The following is a 20,753-nucleotide window of genomic DNA, read 5'->3' on the forward strand; positions in this document are numbered from 1 at the left end:
GCTTAGGTTTGGTATAACAATTAATATTTGCAGGTGGCCTGAGGACTCTTTACTTATGAAATATTTCCCCTAAGAGAGAAAAAAGAGAAAAATACTTTTATTTGAGTCTCAAATTTAGCAACTTTTCGCACCCATCTCGCAAACGTCAAGACTGAAGCTCATATCACTCAACTGACAGGCCCAAAAGGTCACAGCTTGCGTCCAGGACTCTGCCTCATTCACCTTTCCTCTTCGCATGGCTCTCATAATTAATTGAAATGTCAATACATTGTTTGCGAGACCCAGCAAAATATTAATGAAAGCCAACACCGAAGACGGTTGAGGGGGAGGCCAGGCAGGAGGAGCCCCTGTAGCATTCCTGTCAGTGGCAGGATAGTCGAGTTCTATTATTAGCCTGAATGGGAATTTGGACATAGGAGCATGTTGGATAGATGGAGTAATGGGAATGGGAATCATCTATCAAGACAGCTGAGCTGCCCCGACTTTTCCCGTCTGTCCTATTTATAGCGTGTTCGGGTAAAATCTGAACTTTAACTGGAAATTAACTTGCATGAAAATTGGACAATAATTTGCTGGATTTATTGCCAGCCAGCAAATTGGCCGTTACATGAGCCCGCCGCTTACACCTTACACCGAATGGGTCAATAAAATAAAAACAGCACCCCGAAGGCGATAAAATTTATAGACACCAGCAAAGAGTAGGAGGAGCTGGCATGGCAGGAGTCGCGAGATAAGCGCGATTAGAAGACCGCAGTGCTAGTGCCATAGTACTTTTGCCAGTCACGCTCCGTACTCTTTCTGTATCTGTCGATGTTTTGGGGAGCCTTTTAAAAATGCACACGCACGCATTACCCACACACACACTCTCTCATGGTGGCATATACACAGATACGTTTAGACACACCGATATATTCACATGCATAAATCACATATTCCAGCGCTTTGCGGCCATTTAATGGCTGTCAAGATAAGCTTTCGGGGCTCGGCTTGGGGGCCCATGTCAGCTGTATTTGTGTTTGTTTTTGCAGCCATGTTGGTGGCTGTGTGTTTGAGTGCGGCAACCAAAGTAAATAATTGCCTAAAATTGTATAAACTAAAGGGTACAACCAGCAGGCCAGCCTGACGCCTGTCACAGTGCATTTAACTGTTGCAACTTGCATGTCAACTGAAATAAAATGCCAAACTATGTGTCTATTTTTCTCTTTAATATTACGTGAAGCACACAATTAAATATACTTTCGAAATAATAGAGAAAAATTGTATATGCAGCAGTAAAAGTGATACAAAGTTTTTCCAACTTTTGTGCCAAACTTGTTTCCTTTTCGACATCTCGAAAATATCTACAAGTATTGATTGGCCAACAGAAATCAGAGACCAGTCGACATATAATATATTCTTTCTGCCTGTTTTCAGGTCCTTAATCATTTATTGGCCATTGATCATCTTCGGCAAACTTTTCTCTATGAGAGCCTTTCAATTTGTTTGATGGCCAATTGGAGTTATCCATAACAACTTTTTTTGCTTACGCTTACTATCTCCTATCCGAAGATGTTTCATTTCGTATTTCAATTAAGTTGCCGGCGCTCTTAAGATGGAGGACTCCGGTGGGAAAGTGGAAAGCGAAAAAGTTTCACGGCTGAAACTCTCTCTATTTTCGCCAAGAATAGTAAGCAGTGGCAGCTGGGATCCCGATAGGTGGCGGATGGAAGTGCTTGGCCAAATGGCCGAATCGTTAACCGAAAGCAGACTCACTTACTCTGGCGAGGATTTTATGTCTTGCTGACTCACTGCTTTGCCCGCTGAGTGACTTGCAGCACCAGCAGGAACAACCACCCTCCCACCCACTTGCCCATTTCCATGGTTATACCCATCCTGGTCCTTTCCAGCACCATTTCGGTTTCATTGTCAATTGACACTTTTTGTTGCCTCCACTGGTGTCGCTGGCGATTTAAGCTGCTCCCGCAGTGGCAGCTGCAGCGACTTGATTGCATTTTCAGAGACTGAAGAGCGGATTGAATGGGGCTGTGACCCCCTAGAACCCCTTAGAACCCACAGCCCTCTAAGCCCCGTCTCTTGTCCTGCAGCTGGCTGTTTGTTTTATGGCTCAGTGGCAACTGCTTATTGCTTTCGGTTTGCTTCAATGATGGCAACGTGTGCGGTGCCACCGCCACTGCCACTGCCGGTGCCCTCTTTTCTCGTCAACAACTCTTTGTTGTTTACGGGCAAAGTTTTTGAGCGCCCCGCTTGTTGCAAGTTAACGCTGCAAATTGAAATTGTTGCAACTTGGTTCGATTTATGTGCTGTATTTGCCTACGAACTTCGCCACAGACTCAAAATAAACACAAAAAGCCGATAAGTTGGAGGAAAAAGCGCCATGCCGCTGCACCGCAGATCCACTTCCGCTAATTAATTGCCATAGGAAATTAATATCAACTTAAATGTATTTAGTGTTGATTAATGCATAATTGATGCGGCCAGAGACTGAGCCTCGCCCCAAAGTCTTTCGCCCAGGTACAAAAACTTCAGTTTGCTTCGGCTCACCTTTTGGCAAATGGCTGGCTGATGGCCTGATGGGCGGAATGGCTGGGAAAAAGTTGACATTTTTAGCTTCATTAATCATTGAAGCGGGTGGTGCCGGTCCTCCGTCCCCGGTCCCCGGTCCCCGGTCCCGGCTTAATGGGAAAAGTGTTTGGCTGCGAGGAAAGAAAGTGGAAAGTGGAATGTGGATGGGCAGCCGGGCTGTTATTAATTACAGAAATGGCATAAAGCTCAACTGAGCAAACATTCAAGTCAATTACGAGAGCAAAGTAAATAAAGTATATCCCGATGGGAGGCAACAAAAAAAAAAAGGTAAAGGAAAAGCAAAAACACAAAATGTTGGGTGAGTGGAGAGAAAAAATATTCCAATAAAGTGAAACTTTCCCCTTCCGGGAAACAGCTATAAATTGGATATTCGAAATGGGCAGATACACCGATTGGTGGTGATTAAAAAATCCCAAACACAGCTCATTTAAATTAATTTACCCATATTACGAATTATGTCAAATAATTTTCCATAATCCGTAAAGGCAAATATTCCACATTTGCATTCCAAACACACGTCCGTGTCCTGTGAATTTCAATTAAAATGCACAAACCGAAATATTTAAAATCATTTCTCGCCACTTGAATTCGGAATGTGACTAAAATCTCTTTAGCACTCTATCCCAGTCCAGCTATCCGGCTGGCACTTTAAAATTTGACACAGCATCAACAACATGGCACAAACTGTGGCCAAAGTTTGTCCAACTCCTGCGACCCCTTTCCTCAGCGAAGTCCTCCTGTAGAGTTTCCTGCTTTTGTCCGCATGGCCATAACCAGAAAATGACAAAAGCCATGTCAACAGCATGTTTAGGGGTTCTGGGCACTGGGCTCTGGAATCTGGTCCGGGATTCTGGCGGGTTCGGTTCGGGTTCCAGTTAAGACAATGCCCTGGGTGTGTATCCTTTGAACGTGTCCTTGTGTGTATACATTGGTGTGTCCTTATCCGTGTTGCTTGTGGCCAAAGTCTTGCGAGTAAAACAAAACTTCTCCGCTTGGCCCGTGCCCAATTTCGTTACTTTTCCCAGTCCGGCAAACAATGGACACGATAATTTATTCATATTTTGGCCACACACACACTATCCCCTCCCCTTCCTGAGAGTGTGGGCATGAATTTTTAAATAACCATAAATTTCTAAATTTACACAAGAGACACTGAAGACACATTGCACTTGCGATAAGCCGCATTCCAAACAAAAGGGACATGGTCCAAGAAAAAAGTGAAAAATCTCCCCAGCAAACAATGGAAATTTTAATGAATATTTTCGGGTCGAAGCTCTTGCTCCCTTTCGAGTGTTGATAATTGCCACATAAATTCGGATGTGTTGCGACCCACAACCCACATGTGTTTGGCTGGCCCGAGGGAAAGATGTGGCCCAACTACAAGATATTTTATTATAAACATAGTGTCAGCACTGACCAAACAATTTGCTAAATATTTATATATTTGCATAATGCATGCAATCAAATTTTCTCACACGACACTGAATCGAGAGGCGGAGACCAGAGACTAGAGACCGGAGTAGTACGTGGGGGCGGAAAACGAAAGTCGCCGTCGGATGGCTATAAATATTCAACGAGTTATTTGCCAGGAATAAACTAATATAAATGCCATGAACAGAGATTCTAAATTGGTAGACAGTGGTGGGATGTGTTAGATACTTATTAGGGTTGGTATATAAAAGCTTAAATATACTTTGGATAAAAATATAGATTCATCAAATATTTACTAAACAAAATACTCATAGCCCTTGGCCATATTAAAGGCTTTTCCTTTTGGGAGATTAATTTCCAATATTCCTGGCCCTGCCAAGTGCCAAAATATTGATTAGAATTTATTAATTTTTCGTTTATCTGAAAATTGGACACCGTTTGTTTAAGCTCTAATAAGCTTTTGTGGTTTATTATAAATATCATTGAATTCGAGAGTGTTTACCCATGAGTCTCATCAATTGCATAACTTACACAGACACACACACACACACACGCGCTTGTGGGTAAACACACACACACACACTCACCCCAGGACACATGTATATTCGCATACTGGTGGCAGTGTCTGTCTGGCTGCCTTTGGTTTTGGCATTAGTGCCAAGAAATTTTGCGGAGGGGCAAGGCCAACTAATTGCGGCGACATAACTTGTTGCGCCCCTTGGAGCCACGCCCCTGCCCCCACGGCACCAGCCACATGTGTGAGCAGGAGGCAGGGGGCAAAGCCATGGGGTATGAGTATGGGTAAAATACGCCGCAGATATATAGACGGAATTTACGGACGGACAGACCGACGGACGCGTCCGGACGGACGGACGGGCGGGGCGCATAGCGGCTGTCGTCTGTCTAAGAACTATTGCCAACAACAACAGCGGCGGCAAATTGCATTAGCTATATTCCGTGAGAGTGTGTACTTTTGGGGCATGGCATGTGTGGGAGGTGCCAGTGCGACAGCGCAGGGCAGGGGGCAAGTGATAGAGAAACATATGTGGGCCCGAGGTCACATCTCGGGTCGCTTGTTTACAATAAACAGAGTCAAAGTGTCTCCTGGTTGGCAGACAACTTGACAGGAATTTTTGTTTGATTTCCCAGCCAAATGCGGTCGTGCTAATGAAATAAATATCAATTGCCAACCGAAGACAAAGAGCAGGGCCTTTCAAAGATACAGAGGCAAGTAGGTTGTCAAGGGAACCGCGGGCAAAGTGCATTTTCAGCAAGTTGAGAACAAAATTGCTTTCAGAATTGTTTCGAAAATTGGAGTGCACGTAGCCTCCATTATAATTACATAAAGGCAAAGAGTTTTGGCATGAAGAGCTTGTGTAATACAATATTCTGGGAATTTTGTGGAAAGGCAATTAGGCAGCATGCAGACTAAAGGTTGGTGAACACCACAATGTATATTATTTATTTCTTAAAAACTGAAAGAATTAAAGATAGTATGCACCATGACTTTTAAATAATTTTTTGTACCAACTGCTTGAAATGATCGCCCCCATCACTATAACACTCTTGGCCAGGGGGTATATAAAATTTGTAATATCAAAATAAACCGTTTGGCAGCCTGAAACATCTTTACCAAGTTATTCGAAACCCCTTTGATGGCCCATAACCGGCAGCCGGGCCAACCGCAAAATGGCAAGACGAGTCGAAACGGAAGAGGGCCCTTGGACCAACTTCGATTCCATTTCTACGCTGTCTGAGGGCTAAGAGGCCTGCGACGGCTGAGAGGGCTGAGAGCTTAATAAAATTATGTGACGATGATTGCCGCCGGAGAGTGGAACCACGACCGGCTGCAGCCCAATCCCGATGCCCGGGCAGCATCGCAAAAAAGGGAAACAGGGGCGGCCAGGGGGGCACCCTTGCAATTCCCAAGCGCTGCTGCTTGGCTACCACTTGAAAAACGCATTAAGGCTGCAGTTTTGTGTGGCATTTGTATATAATATATATATTATATATACCGTATATGCCATAATATGCTCTTGTACGGCTGCCCTATATGCATGCCAGAGTGGTTTGTTGATTGCATGTTAAAAGGCCTTCTGCAGCAGAAGCAGAAGCAGCTGCAACTGCTGCTTTTGCTGCTGAAGCTCTTCGGTACCGTCTGCCATGAAATTTAATTAAAAACTTGTGTGCCATGAAATTACATTTCAACGTGAGTTTCCACTCCGAAACCGTACCTCTGTATTTGTGTGTGTGGGTTGTGCGAGTAGACCAGCTCAAAGGTGCACCCACCAAGCCGGGGAGTTGATTTTTATGTAAAAATGTTCAAAAGGAAATGCCGTGCAAAGGTGGAGTGACTGCCAACTTCCGACTTCCGTTCGGCCCATGTTCGAGATGGAGTTGCCAGGATCTATGGAGCCAGCGAGGAAGCGAGGAGTGATGAAAATCTCTCGCAGGGCAATTATTAAATTGGCTCACCACCCATTAAACAAGTAAATTAAACGGGAAATACATTTTTATCGATCTGCAATCGAATTCGCATCCGCCGCGTCCCTGAATTATTGAGCGTGCCGTATCCTGGATGCCTGGATGGTTCATTTACAAAAAAAATATTGACAGCAAAAATCAATTTAAAAGCTTGACATTTTATTTTCGAAAGCCAACAGATTTCCGGCTTGCAATCTGCACTGGAGAATGCTCGCTGGCTGTAAAATATTGTAGCTAAAGAGTGCGAAAAATAATCCAGCTATAACCATAACCAAAAACCCCAAGAATGCTGCTCCTGCTGGAGGTATTTAACACACCTGTGCTGGGGGCCCGGTCAATTATAGTAAGCCCGCGCCGCGAACCAAGCTTAAATCATAATTTATTTACAAGCAATTCGGAATTACGAATGCAAATCTCGTCTTGGCTCTGCAATCAAATTGCAACACCTTTTGTTCAGCTGCTGCCAGTGGATGTTTGCTGCTTGTGGCAGTTGTTATGCAAAAATCGCTGAGCTCGCCGCTTTAGCGTTTTGCATATTTCAATTAAGCATTACACATACGCCCCGTGCACCAAGCCCGAGGAGCACCCAGCTCCAGACAGATAAAATACGAAGCAAAAGTGGCGAAAAAAAATAAACGTAGCAAACAAATGCAAAACCGAACAGAACAGCAGCTGTCTGGCTCTTGAAAATCCGCTTAAAACTTATTCAATTAAAGTTCCCGCCCGGAGGCAACAAAGCAGACGACAAATTCAAGTCGTAAAAATGGTTGAAGGCAAATGGCGACCAGCAAACGAGCAAACAACAACGCAAATGCCATAACTATGAGCATGCCATATAAAAATATGCACATAAAGTGTGTATAATATTGGTGGTGGTATAATACACAACACCCAACACTCTGGTCCTGGACCTGTACCCCGAGTGTTGCCGTAAAAAAGTAGTAAGACCAGCTCAGGCAGCGCACAAATGTGGCAAATAAATCAGCAGTCACTTGCCGCTGGTCGGGAATATGGCGATGACTGTAGTGTAGCCTGGTATGTGGGCGCTTGTAACCCATTTGCTCGGTTTATTTACGTGACTTTACAGAACGCAAAGGGAAAACATGCGGAAAGGACAACAAACTAGTGCTGAAATTCTTGGAAAACTTTTTCATTTCAAACGGGGAAATGCATTCAGAGAGAAAACGGCTCGGAAAAGTAGCAAGTTCCTTGAATTCTAAAATTAATTTTTCATCCTTTACGTTAGCAATGATTTCAAGAAGTCAATTCTCTGAAAGACGATTATGAAACTAGCAAGTTGTCTTTAGTTTGAGTTTCATGAAATCCCTAAATAATTGTAGGGATAATATGCTTCTCGAAATAATGTACTTTTTATGTTCAGCATGACTCTAGTTTTTAATGAGGGGAATTCTAAAAGTTGCAAGAGGATATTAAATATAAAGGACGGGCTGGCTGGCATTCCCATCCTGGAATCTATAGAAAATTTATGTGGTCTGAGTATTTCTGAGCCAAGTTTATGGCGGTTTTCGTTTTCCATTCTGTTTTTGTTGACCGTCTATAGTCGGAGATTATATCTGCAAATCAGCATTAAAATGGACATCAACGACCACCAACAACTAGCCAACCAACAACTTCACAAAGCAAAAAAGTTTTTTCAAAAAAATAAAAAACTGACAGAATCAAAACAGAACAACTAAATTATAATGCTAAAGAGCTATACAGAGGCAAACTAAGGCAAATATTTCGTCCAATTCAGTTCCATTTTATTTTCAAAAAGGCGTGGCCGATGGGGTGGCACTATCTTTTTTTTTTTTTTATTTGCCGCTGGCCGCAGACGCCACAACAAAGCAAATTTTTAGACGCCATGCATGGCTCCACACACATGTTTGTGTGTGTGTGTTTTTTGAGACTCTAAAGCTGTATGCGTGCTGGGGCACTATGCCGGAAACGTGACTTATTTGGAATTTATGTACTTTTTAGCCAAGCGCTAGGAAAAAAAGCAAACCCATTCGAAAAAAAGGCAAACAACAAACGGTTGAGGAAAAAAAAAGAAGGCAAACAGAGCAATTTATAGAGCAAATTTCAACCCTTATCTGTTATGGTGGTCCTAGCACATTTTTTCCTTTTCAAATTTTTAATTATTCGTTGTTTTTGTTTGCTAGCTAAGGCTTAATTAGAAAAACATACAAGAATGGGTCGCTGGCGGCCAGCGGGGCGTATGTGCAATATGCAAATGCATGAACCGAACAACAAGAAAAACAATTCACAAATTGAAATCAACGAGCATAGAACTTGATAGGTTTTTGTTTGTGCCACTGCCACATCCTAGTGCCCCTCCTGCGACCCACTATTTCCTGCCCTCTCCTCTTCCTTATTCTGGGCCGTGTGCTCTCCTTTCTTTCTGGCTCGTTCGTTTCGTTTTTCAGCTCGTGTCACACACGCTATTCACTTGTTGTTGGCTTTGTTGCTGCTGTTCGACATGCATCGATTACATAAACGGGAAGGGGGGTGGGGTGTCGGCCCTGGAAGGCTGGCGGTAGTTGGGTGGAAAGTGGGTGGCCCAGCTGGCTGGCGGCCTGACTGGCTGGCAGCATGGCAGCTGGTTGGCTGCACAAAGCAACGGCATAAGTCACGAAGCTTTTGCTAATGATGAGGGCCTTGATGCTTTTTCAATTAACCAAATGTGTGACATACGGCACAGATTGCACGATTCAGAGTTCGGGGTTTTCGTGTCGGGAGATGAATGGTATGCTGTGGTTGGGTGTGGCGTGGTGTGGTGTGTGTGAGACTTTCTGTGTGTGACAGTGACAACAACTTGGCCTGGCATAAATCAAAGTGAAAGCAACTGTGTAGTAGGTCCTACATTAGTTGTCCTTCATTCGTTTTTCCCCCAAAACAAAACCAAGCCTAGAGAGAAAATGTCGGAGACTCCTGAGAACCTCAGCTCTGAAAAGCTGATCAAGATTTTCAATGAAAATGGAACATCCGACGCTCAGCGGATCGAGGATGAGGCCATTAGTGAACTGTTGCTGTGCTTCACCTGCGACAAGAAATCTCCGCCGAAGCGCCCAATGACCTCCAAGACAATGCGAACTACTCAAAGGCAGTCAGGCGAGTTAAGTAGCGTGACTAAGTGACCCCTGGACCAACATTCTGACTCCTGATGAATGCCCAGCCAATAAATCCATTTATGCTAAGCACTTGCTTATTATTATAATCCTCTGAGCCCTGGCACACACAGACACCACACGTACATAGTTAATATACACACTCGTGAACATTTAACCCTAATTTACATTTATGTACAGAATGCTGGGGCTGGGATTCTGGGCTTTGGCATACGAGGTCCGGGGGCCAGCTGTGATTACCTGGCAGGCTCTTTTGTGTCATTCGTTGCCGGCTCCTCCACAAAATGGCAATAAAAGCAATTCGCAAAAAATATAGGTATGTATAGTATGTGTTTTGTGAGCAGATACACACCCACACCCACACTCGTACTCGTACCGAGGGCTACTTATAAACTCACCTTAATTAAACGTGATTAAGTAGATTTCCTCGTTTTTCTGCTCGACGAACTGTTTAGTTGTCGATGGTCTTTGTGTAGATATAAGCTCGTGTGGGTGTGTTTTTTTCATTTTTATTTCTTTTTTTTTTGCAACTTGTGCTTATTAGTTGCCATTTATTGTTTCTCTTCTGAGTTAAGAAGGGTATTCCAACTTGCTTACAAAGGTTGTGGCCTTAATAAGCAAGGTTTGTATTGAATTTGAAACATATTTGAAATTTACATCCTTATTAAAATCCCAATTAGTTGAAACAATTCATTCCGTATCTGTTAATATTATTAATTGGGAATTGGAATATTAACTTGGAAACTTATCCCTTAACTTGGCTTTCAAAACTCCATTGAATTGAAGTTCTACTTAAACAAAAGACTCAATTAATGTAAAATCTTTCCCATGTCCAATTTGGACCGAAAACATTTCAAATTATTTGAACAAGCAAGCAAGAAAAACATTTTCGCCACTATACATCCCAGGAGGGTATTCAAGTTTTCGGCTCAGGCCAAATTAGCATTCAATTTCCATGTTTTTCCCTCCTATTGTCGGATGCTCGACTGCTCTGAGCAGGAGCTGAACCGAGCTGGACTGGGTTGGGTTGGGTTTGGGGTTTGCTTGGCTCACGTTGTTGTAATTTAGTTTCATTTGTGCACGAAAATGAATTTGTATTATTGTTTGCATTAATTTGCCTTATTAATTACGTTTATGCTTCTGACTATTATGTTTTTTCTGTTCAAGCTCCCCGGCTCTGCTGGTTTTCCTCCCAGTTCCTCTGGTTTTTCCAACAGCATCCCCCGGCTTGCCAGCTCGCCAGCTCCCCAGCATGCCAGCTCCCCTGCTCCCAGGGGGTAATTCGAGCATTGGCTGTGCGGGCAATCAAATAAATAATGAGACGGCGACTGCGGCTCCCAGTCCGTAGTTCATGGTTTCAGCTGGCCTCTGCCGGCGCCAATGCTGGCTGCTCAGCTGGCGCTGGCGGCGCTGTCGTCAACTTTGTTTAATATGCGCAAACCGTCGCAGAACTTTTGCAGCTACTTGTCGTCAACATCGTTGGCAGCGTCTCCTCCAATCTTGGTCCGTTGTTGCTGTTGCGATTGTCTATGGCAACTTGCTTTTATTATTTGTTGCTGCTCGTCTGTATTTCTATAATTGCCTTTTTGCCTTTGTCTACCCCAACGTCAAGTATCCGTGTGTATATTTATGTATGTATCTGTGCCAGTATCTCGAGTATCTCAACATTTTCAGTTGCCCTGTTTATGAAATTCTGACTTCTGGAATCAGTGAGCCAACCCTGCTGACAGCTTTCAATTTTCTTTGCCCGTTCGACTGGTGGTAGGAGGGGGTGGTGGAAAATGCAATTTTCAATTTTCCTGCCACGTGCACTGCAATTCGAAGTTGGCTTAATTCAATTGATTGCCAATAGTTGTGGCTTTGAGTTTGACAGAGCAATGTGTACACACGGCGTATGAGCGATGTTAAAAGTTGTCCTCAACATTACTCGTTTCAACCAGAGCCTCTTTCCTTAGCTGACTTTTGAACTTTCCACCAAATACACACTCACACAGGCACTCCCTTAGCAGTTTGAATGACAGGAAAGAAACAACTTAAATGTCAACCCGATGAAGCTAAAGGCACTCCACCATAAAACTCGCATTTCTCAGCACAAAAGCCCGCGCACGTCAACCTCAAGCAGCGCACTAGGCTACGCTGATTTGTACACAGCCCAGCCCAGCCCAGTGAAAAATAAAAGAAGCTGCTCAAAACAACAAACAAAGCAGAAAATAACAATGAGGTGAAAGGAACGAATGTGGGATACCCAAGCTTAAGTAAATTTCTTTAAAAAAATAGTTCAGGAAGTATATCAATGCCATCAACAGTGTAAAGTAGAAGAACTTCCAAGCCTTATCCTAAAATTAAAACATCAAAAAGTACTCTCCCGCTACATGTGAAAATGTTTCTGAAAAAGCAATAAAAATAGAAAATCATTTGGTACTAAATTTACCAATTCTATTTTTTTATCTTCCTGTCCCATAAATCCTACACCAGGTACTCTACCAGATACCCCAGAAATCCAGGTATAAGCACAAGAGGAGTCGAGAACAAGGAGAAATCTGCTTCCGTGTTGATTGTTTGGTTTGCCAGGCTCTGCTTCGCTCGGCTCAGGGCAAAAACACAAAAACTGCAAAAAAAAAAATACGACAGGACGACGCCCATAAAAAGCGACTATGTCTGCTGGAATCGCTTTAAAAACAAGTGAAAGGAGACTCGAGCCACTTCGGGGCTGTTGGCTGTTGTAGCTGGATGTTGGGTGAAAGCCGGGCTGAAAGCCAAACCTGTCCATCAGCAAAACTATTGCAACAATAAACAAGAACAATTTGACAATTGAAGTGTTTCCCCAGGAACCGAAAGAAAAGGACTCGGCGGGGACCGACTTAGACCGACTTCTGGCCAAAGTAGCCTCATCGCCTGCCAGGGAGCACTTGAGCACAGTTTCCGGTCATTTACACGTACACACATACAAATGTGAAACTGAGACACGCACACAGCCAGAGCGGCATGTCAATCGGTGTGACACAGTATCCTACATTTTTATTGGCATCTCTTTAGCTGAGAATGTGTGTCTTTGTTGGAATTCGAGTATGTGTGAGTGAGATGTTACACTCGTATCAAATGCAATGTTGCAATGTCGCCAAGTGTCGTCACTCTCAACCGAAAATCATGCCTGCTGCCCTACTGTAATTGCCGAGGCAGGCAGAAATGAAATGATTTTAGAAATCCGGAGCAAGGTCATCCTGACTGGGAAATTAAATTGAATTGAATTCTCAGCTAGCTTTGTTTACACATTGTGCCAATTTACAGCAATTACTGGCAAGCAGAGAGTGGGCCAGCCATAGCCCGGGGCAACAATCGCAGCACAAGTGCCCAAAAAAGCACGCTATGAAAAATCACCCAAGACAATTGGCACAAACTTTCATAACATTTTGTATATGTTTTTTTCCCCCGCCTCCCCCAACAACAACAACTACTACTTTTTATTTTGTGAGGGGCCAACGGGGCGGATGGTTGATGCTTGGATGGCCAAAAAGGATGGATGGCTTTGCACAGACTCCACGTGCAGCAGCAGCACACTATTCTCTCACCGCTCTCTGCACGGTCTCTCAATCTCTCTCTCGCTCTGTCGTAATGGCCTGCCTTAATTTTCTCAAGGAAAATCTCGGAAAATCCCTCTCCCATCCTAACTCATCTGTTGTCTGCGCAGCTGCTGGCACTGCCTCCTGCAGGATCAGGGTGTGGTGAGTTATGCTGCCGCTGTGGAAAAAGGAAAATGCCTTTGGCCCTACCTTCTGCTGGCTTCGCTGTTGCTGCGCGGTTTCTCTTCTGTTGCTGCTGCCGCTTCTGCTTCTTCTGGTGCTGCTTCTGGCGCTGTCTCTGCTTTTTGGCGCTGCTGAATTTTCCTGCTGGGCTTAGGCTGAGCGCTTTTCCACTGAACTTCTTCGAATGGTGCCGCTTCTGCCGCTCCTGCTGCTGATGATATGTGACTCGCACTTACACTGCCACAGCTACAAAACACTCGCATACACTGGCACTCTCTCACACACACACACACACGCACACCGACATGGACACGGACACGGAGACGGGCACGGGCTCGGACACGGGCTTCCACTCACACGCGCGCATCGACAGCTTTGGGCCAGTGTTGCTGTTGTTGCTGCTGTTTGTCTTGCTCTACTCGCCAGTGGCAATTATTTTCACATTTTTTATCATCTATTTCATCTAGTCGCTGCTGACATTGCTGCTCAATATCCTTGCTGTTGCTGTGGCGGTCGTGATTGCTTTTGCGATTGCGATTGTGCTTGTGGTTGTTGTGTTGCGTGGCGTTGTTCCCTCTCGCTCGCTCCCACTCGCTGTCCTGCTCGGTCTCTCTTTCTCTGCTTCTTGGACCTGGCTATCCCTTGCTCTATGACTGACTCAGTGTGTGTCAGTTGTGTTTTTTTCAAAAAATAATTTAGTGCACGTTTCCGCTTTTGTCAACCGAACACGTCAACTGTCTGCACCTGACTGACGGACTCGTTCGCAGCCTGCAATTCTCGGTCCTCAGTTCTCCACTCTAGATTCTCAGTTCGCAGCGACAGTGACAGCGGCAGAGAATGAGAGAAAACAGAGCGCTGACTCTCAATTGTCTCGTGTGGATGCTGTTCAGTTCATTCTCCCCATTTTCATGCTCTCGGTGGGAGCATAAAATCTTTCAGCCTTTGTTTTGATTTATTTTTGTGGTAGGTTCTTGCCGAGATTGTCAAAGAGCGGACTGTAAGAGCAGCACCAGAAGCAGCAGCATCATCGGCCACGTCCCAACTAAAAGCAATACTTGTAGCTTAACCTTTTCCACCCCCAAAAACCCTGGCCCCCAAATCTCCACCGTCCTCTTTCCCCCCGAAATCCTCCTCCTTCACCACCACCCAGCAATCAACATTCAAAATCCAACTCGCAAAAGTATTCGAAGCGCAAAAATTTGCGCTGCCGGGGCAAACAAAATACCAGCCCCAAAAATAAATATCATAAAAATATGAAAAATAAATAAATGAGCCAAGGGAAAAAGGGGAGAAGGGGACAGGGGTGCAGGGGGCCAGGGGTACGAGGCTGGGACGGAATAAATATAAATATTTGGCCAGCTACAGTTACGCCCCGGCTTAACAAAAGGGCTGCTGCCCAATCGGGTTTACAAAGCGATGAAAAGCGAGGAGTGCGCGGGTTCATGTTGATTTTTTTAAGCGGCCTGTGCTGCTCTTTATGCAAACTGCCGCTCCACCTTTAAAGCCCCTGCACCCCCTGCCTATGTACTAGCTTTTCCGCCCGCCACACCTATCCGTCCACTGCCCGCTCAGTCGAGGCGCACCCTTGTGTTTTTGCTGTTGTTTGCGGGTCGGGCGACTCATGAATATGTAAATTGTTATTATTGCATATTGTTAGGCGCCAGCAGCAGCATCAGCAGCCGCAAAACAGGATAACAGACTCCGTGGCAGGCGAGGGCCAGGTGAGTGGAGAAAGCCTGGAGAAAGCAGCCTAAACGCTAAGAACTTCCGCCGGAAATAGTAAGACTCGTAGATTTGACAAATGTCGCGGAGCGAATTAAATAATGAATACCAAATAGCTGAACGGAAAACTTTCCCTTTTGCTTCCTGTTCGGAAATGAATGGCCAGAAATTAAATTACATTAGGGGTAAATTAAATTTTAAGATATTTTCACCTTACTGAGAACTTTAAATTTGAAACAATCGGAGATTTCTAAGATTTTAATTCGAAATATAGACATATAGTTACAATAGTAGAACTGGAAGGCTATTGGGAACCGTATTAAATTCCACCTAGATCGGGCAGCTTTAAGCCAAGAGAAATCATTGTCAATAGCGACAGCAACACCTAGGCAACAAAGTAATGGCTGTCAAACGAACACACACACACAGGGACAGAAGAACGCAGACACAGACACTGGCATAGACACACACGCATGTACTTGAGGAGCCTTGACAACCTGAACATGCCAAAGAACCAAAGAACAAGACATTTGCCGCGGCGACTTTGATTGGCAGCCTCCTCTCAGAAATTGAGAGGGGGACAGGGTTAGGGGTAAGGGGGATAAGGAAAACCATCATTGCCAAGGGTGTAAGTGTGTGTGAGAGTTGGTAGGAATGTGTGGGAGGCTCGCTGTCGTCACCGCCATTGCTATTCCCATCATCGTCATCGTCATCCATAATAACATCAAACAGCGGACTGCCCAGACACCAGAGGCCCACCAGTTTCCACCATTTCCCACCTCCCCCGATTTCAGTTCTCAGTACCGCCCCCCAATCTTGAGGGGCTCACCCTCCTTTTCGTCCTTCGCCACCTTAGGACAATTCCGGCCACCAGCCTCCCCGCTTGTTATCACGCGCAATAAAAAGCTTGCCAGAGTTTTCGTTTTTTCTTGTTATGGTCCCCCCGTCTCCAATACTCTGCGGAAAGGGTATGAGCCGTTTTGCGAGATTCTCCAGAGAAAAGACCTGGAGATTTCTGGTTGTACCTGGCATAAATATTTTGTAGAATTTCGAATAAAAATCATACCAAAATCAAAGACTTATTTATAATGCTAGAAGTCAACTTTATGTTAAAATTTAAAAGGATTTTACCATAAGACCATATTAGTCCTTTTTCCCTCTAAAAACTACTGATATATCCTTTGAAAGTCTCTTCAGAGCATCAAAACTTCGTCAATCCCCTTTGGATATTTCACGTTTTCCACTGATGCTTACTTGATTTTTCCTTCCTTACGATTTTCAAACATTTACTTTCGCTTTTTGCAGAGGAAAACATAGACAAACACACTCGCACACACATAGCCACGTATTCAAATTTGTGGAAGGGTGGCAATTGGAATCGTCCACCCCACCGGCCCCTCCCCCCTGCCTGTCGGTCCACCCTCCCCCCGCGGGTCATAGAAAATATAGGACCACGAACTGCCAGCTGGCGCATAGAAAACAACAAAAATACGTATACGCCCCGTGTACGCAGGCGAAAATTGTTGTTGGTGGGTGTGGCACAGCAACTGCGACGTCGACAGCGCAACGTCGACCGAGAAAAAGGCTGAGGCTATAGCAGAAGCTGAAGCCGAGGCAGAGGCAGAGGCGTTGCTTGAATGCGCGTTTAGTTTCAAGTGTTATTTTTGTACTAGAAGCAGCATCAGCAGCAGTAGCAACCAAAGAGATTGCGGGGGTGGCAACAGGGGGTAGGTTGTATTAGGGGGTGGGGGGGTCGAAGGACTCGTTCTTCGCCGTCTTCTTCGTTGCTGGGTACCCTTCATCCTCTTCTTACTCGTCTCCGTCTTCGGCTTGGTCGTCTCCATCTTCTCGTTCTCGTCGTCTATTTTGGCTGAAGTGCGTAATTGATGTGAAAAGTGGCAACAAACTGTTTTTTATTTGCGCTTGCTTTCAATTTGTTTAAATTGCTGGGCGCTGTCTTGCCACTTCCCGCACCCTCACACACACACACACACACACATACATGCAGAGACACAAATACCCACCCACACACTCACATCTTAAACCGAACACACACTGTTAAACGCTGATTGAAGTTTTATTGAATTTTAAATTGCGCTGGCCTTGGTTTGCGTTCGAGTTCCACTGCTGCTTTTTTGTTAAGTACAGAGCTGAAAAAACCTTGTAGAATTAAGCTTTAAGGGGAGAAAATATGTACCTTTATAATGGGTCCCTTTTCATTATAGGGATTTATATATTTTATAAGACATTTTCTTTAAATTCCTATTGAATTGCCTCAATTACCCTATGCCATTTTAAATAAACATACTTTATTCCTTATTTTAGACGTGTACATTATACAAGTCCTGTTTCCAGTCCATCCACCTTTCTTATTTCTTGCTGGATGCTTGAGTGTTTTATTGTTGACATAAATAATGTCACTCAAAATGTCAAAAAGAGGCCGCTGTGCTGGTGTTTTTGGTTTTGTTTTTATTCCAGCCGGTTGCCAAGTGCCGAGATTTGACATACATTAAAGTGAGTTGTCAGGTGCGTGTTTTTATAGGTAACAAGCATAAACGTTGAATAAATACAAAAAAAAGGAAGCACTCCCTATTGGCGTCAATTCGCCATCGTTTATCACTCATTTTCCGTAAATTTTCCCCAACTGGCAGCGATTTACCGAAACGCCCACAACTAATTGTAATCAGCTGGCACTCCGCTGGGAGTTTGGTGCCTCAATTACTTAGCCTTCATTGAGAGGGAAGCAGCTGCCGCAAGTCAAATAAAACATATTACAAATGACTCCCCCGTCCCCGATCCGTCTCGTCCCAGAGAAGAATATTATAGCAGCCACTCGCTACCCGCCACCTCGACCGGCATTACTCAGCCTTAAGAGCTCGCAATCTGACAAATTTCGCACAAATTATGCGCTGGCCACAAAAATGATGACGACAACGATGGCGATGGCGATGGATTCGGATTCTGATGCTGACGCTGATGCTGATTCTGGTTTTGGTCTCGGTCCTCGTCCTCGTCCTGGTCTGCCGTATTGTCCTGGCAGAGAGATAGAAAAGGAGACCGGGGGCCGGCAACAAAAGGCGACGAAATTATTATTGCATTAAGTGGAATTATTAAATTTCATCGACGACGCCCGGCGTCGCCAGCTTAGCGAGAATAAAAATAAATAAATCTAATCAAAAATAAGCACACAAATAAAATGGCAAATGATAAAAAAAAAAGAAAGGAGGCAGGAAGAGGACATACACAGACCAAATAAATCAATAAAAGGAGACAATAACACGAAATGTGGTCCCCGGGTTTCTTCTTTTCCTTTTCAGTTTTTTTTCTTTTCTGTTTGGTTTCGGGGCGAAAAGTTTGCTGCGCCACTCAAATCAACATAAACTTTGATATATTGTGTGCGGCAATAGGCGCGGCGCTGTCCTGCCAGGCATGTCCTGCGTTGATTTAATGGCCGCCACCCCTGAGGGTCAGCAGCAGTGTGGTGTGGAGGGTCCGTAGCTGCCGCAGCAGCCAAACTACTTATTACGGGCGCTGCTTGTCTCCATTGTTGTCAATTCGGTCGTGTCTTTGACAGCAGCGGGAAAATCCGCTCCGGCCACCGACCCAGTGCCCAGCCGGGTATTCAAATTGTAGTCGCATCATCATCTTTATGGGTATTGTGATTTTGGAATTAATTGCCGCCAAACACAAGCACACATACACAGAGAGACAATAATTCGGTGGCGCCGCTGTGAACAAGTGCTTAAAGGATTTGGTGTCCTGTCGCCTTTGGGTTCAACGGAGTTAAGTTGGGTTCAGGGATGGGAGCTCCTCTTGGAGCAATGGGAGCAACAGTTTTCCGGGTCTCCGGGATCTCGGCCCCATGGTTACTTGATTGCCCTCAAAAGTATGCAATGCCTAATAAATTCAGTTTTATGTGGCTGGCGCTCAATTTTCGCTCCCGCTCGCTTTTATGACAGATCATTAAAATTTTTTCGGGTCTTATTTTAAGTAGCCTGTTTGTCTTGCTTTTATGGCGCTTGATTCGGTAACTCATCCCCAAGGACGAGTCCAAGAACCGACCACCGTCCACCGCCCACCGCCAACCGGGCTGAGAGTCAAAGGGTGCATTAATATTGAACTTTATTGTCTTTAGCGGGTCAGTTTTGGTTCGGCTCCGGTTGCCAGTTAACTGGCCTCAGATGAAAATGTGTTAATGGCGGTCGGTGGCAAGTGTTTACTGGACCCTCACGGGATACGGGATACAGGATATGGGGGATAAAGGATAAATATTGAAAACTGGCCGGGGCTAATTATGGGGCCATAAAAAATGGCGGGTGCTGAGAACGCAAATGCCGGCCATGAATTCGTAATGCCGGACCGGCTCCATAGCATATCCAATTATGATTCTATGGAAATGCGCTGCCTGCTCCAAATCCCATTTCCCAAAGTCTCAATCCCCAATCCCCAACAGCATCCCGGGCAAAAACCCGAAAAAAGACAAGACTTCAATCGAGTTACTCCACTTACAGCTCCACATGGTCTCTGACCTCACATTACGTATACGCCCCAGCTGTTTTTCTCTCTACTCCCATACATTGTTTTTTTTTGCGTCTCTTGTAGAAGCAGACAATTGCTTTGGCTCTTGGTGGCTGTAATGGTGGCTGTGGTGGAGATGAGGCTTACAGAGCTGCACCACCCACCAAAAAAAAAAGGCAAATACTTTGGCAAACATTACGTATACGCAATACTGATAATAAATGCTGTGGCATGCTTGTTGAGACGTCGTCATTGGCGACACTTTATTATTGAATATGTCATCCGTTGCTCCATCTAACCACCCGCCTCCTCGCCATCATCCAATCCCATTTGCATAATTGATCGGCAACGAAGCGCGAATGGCAAACGAGAATTGTAATCGCCGGTCCTGACTTCACTTCCATTTCCACTTCCATTTCCCATTACACTCCGCCAACTGAAGCTAGCTACTTTAGTCAGGGTTGGAAATGTCCTGCCACGCCTTCTGATTGAGCCGGCACTGGCTCGAAGTGGGTGAGCAGCCGTGTCTGTTTTTTGCGGCATCAAATATTGATGCACGGCAACGTTGACGACGGGCGCCCCATAATTGATGCATGTGTGATTTATGTGCGTCCTCGCCACCGCGTTCAATTGTGCAAATCAATTTCAATAATCGACAACCAGTTGGAGGCAATGATCGAAATGAAATAATAGATACATGTCTGCAACGTGCCATGGGGTGTGGCCCGAACGCAGGTCCCTCGAGAGCTCTTCAGCCTAAATTTGCGGGTCTCGATAAGGATATTAATGGCAATACAAACTCTGACAAAAAGGAAGCTATTCGTAATGGCTTCTGTGGTAATTTGAAATGACTGACAGAGGGTAGGGGAAATGAAAACTTAAAGAATAAACATCATAATAAAGTAAAATTTTAAAAAATTCTCCAGAATTTTGTTCTTAATTTAAACCTCTTATTTACTTAAAGAATTTGTACTATACCTATCTCAGATTCTTACTTTTATATTTCTCCATCCTCCTTTTTTTGAGTACATGTGGAAATCCTTGTTATCCTTAAATGAGAGCCAAGTCCTTGAAGTCTAAGCCACTAACTAATGATCAAAAGCCAGCAGCGCGTGCTACCAACGATGCAGGTACTCGTAACTTG

The 20,753-nt window shown here is 44.6% G+C and overlaps 1 protein-coding gene across 6 annotated transcripts in view; it reads right to left on the minus strand.

The window, feature by feature from the left end:
* The window catches only part of GluClalpha (glycine receptor alpha 1), a 39,683-nt gene extending 25,554 nt beyond the window's left edge, over positions 1-14,129 (minus strand). For all 6 annotated transcript variants that reach the window (XM_017249011.3, XM_017249012.3, XM_017249007.3 and 3 more), the window contains exon 1: positions 13,397-14,129. In XM_017249011.3, coding sequence (XP_017104500.2) covers positions 13,397-13,632 — 236 coding nt within the window. In that variant the 5' untranslated portion in view covers positions 13,633-14,129. The remainder of the gene's footprint in view (positions 1-13,396) is intronic.
* Between the last annotated feature and the right edge of the window lie 6,624 nt (positions 14,130-20,753).

The sequence above is a fragment of the Drosophila bipectinata genome, chromosome 3R, assembly GCF_030179905.1.
Source record: "Drosophila bipectinata strain 14024-0381.07 chromosome 3R, DbipHiC1v2, whole genome shotgun sequence".
Taxonomy (NCBI): domain Eukaryota; kingdom Metazoa; phylum Arthropoda; class Insecta; order Diptera; family Drosophilidae; genus Drosophila; species Drosophila bipectinata.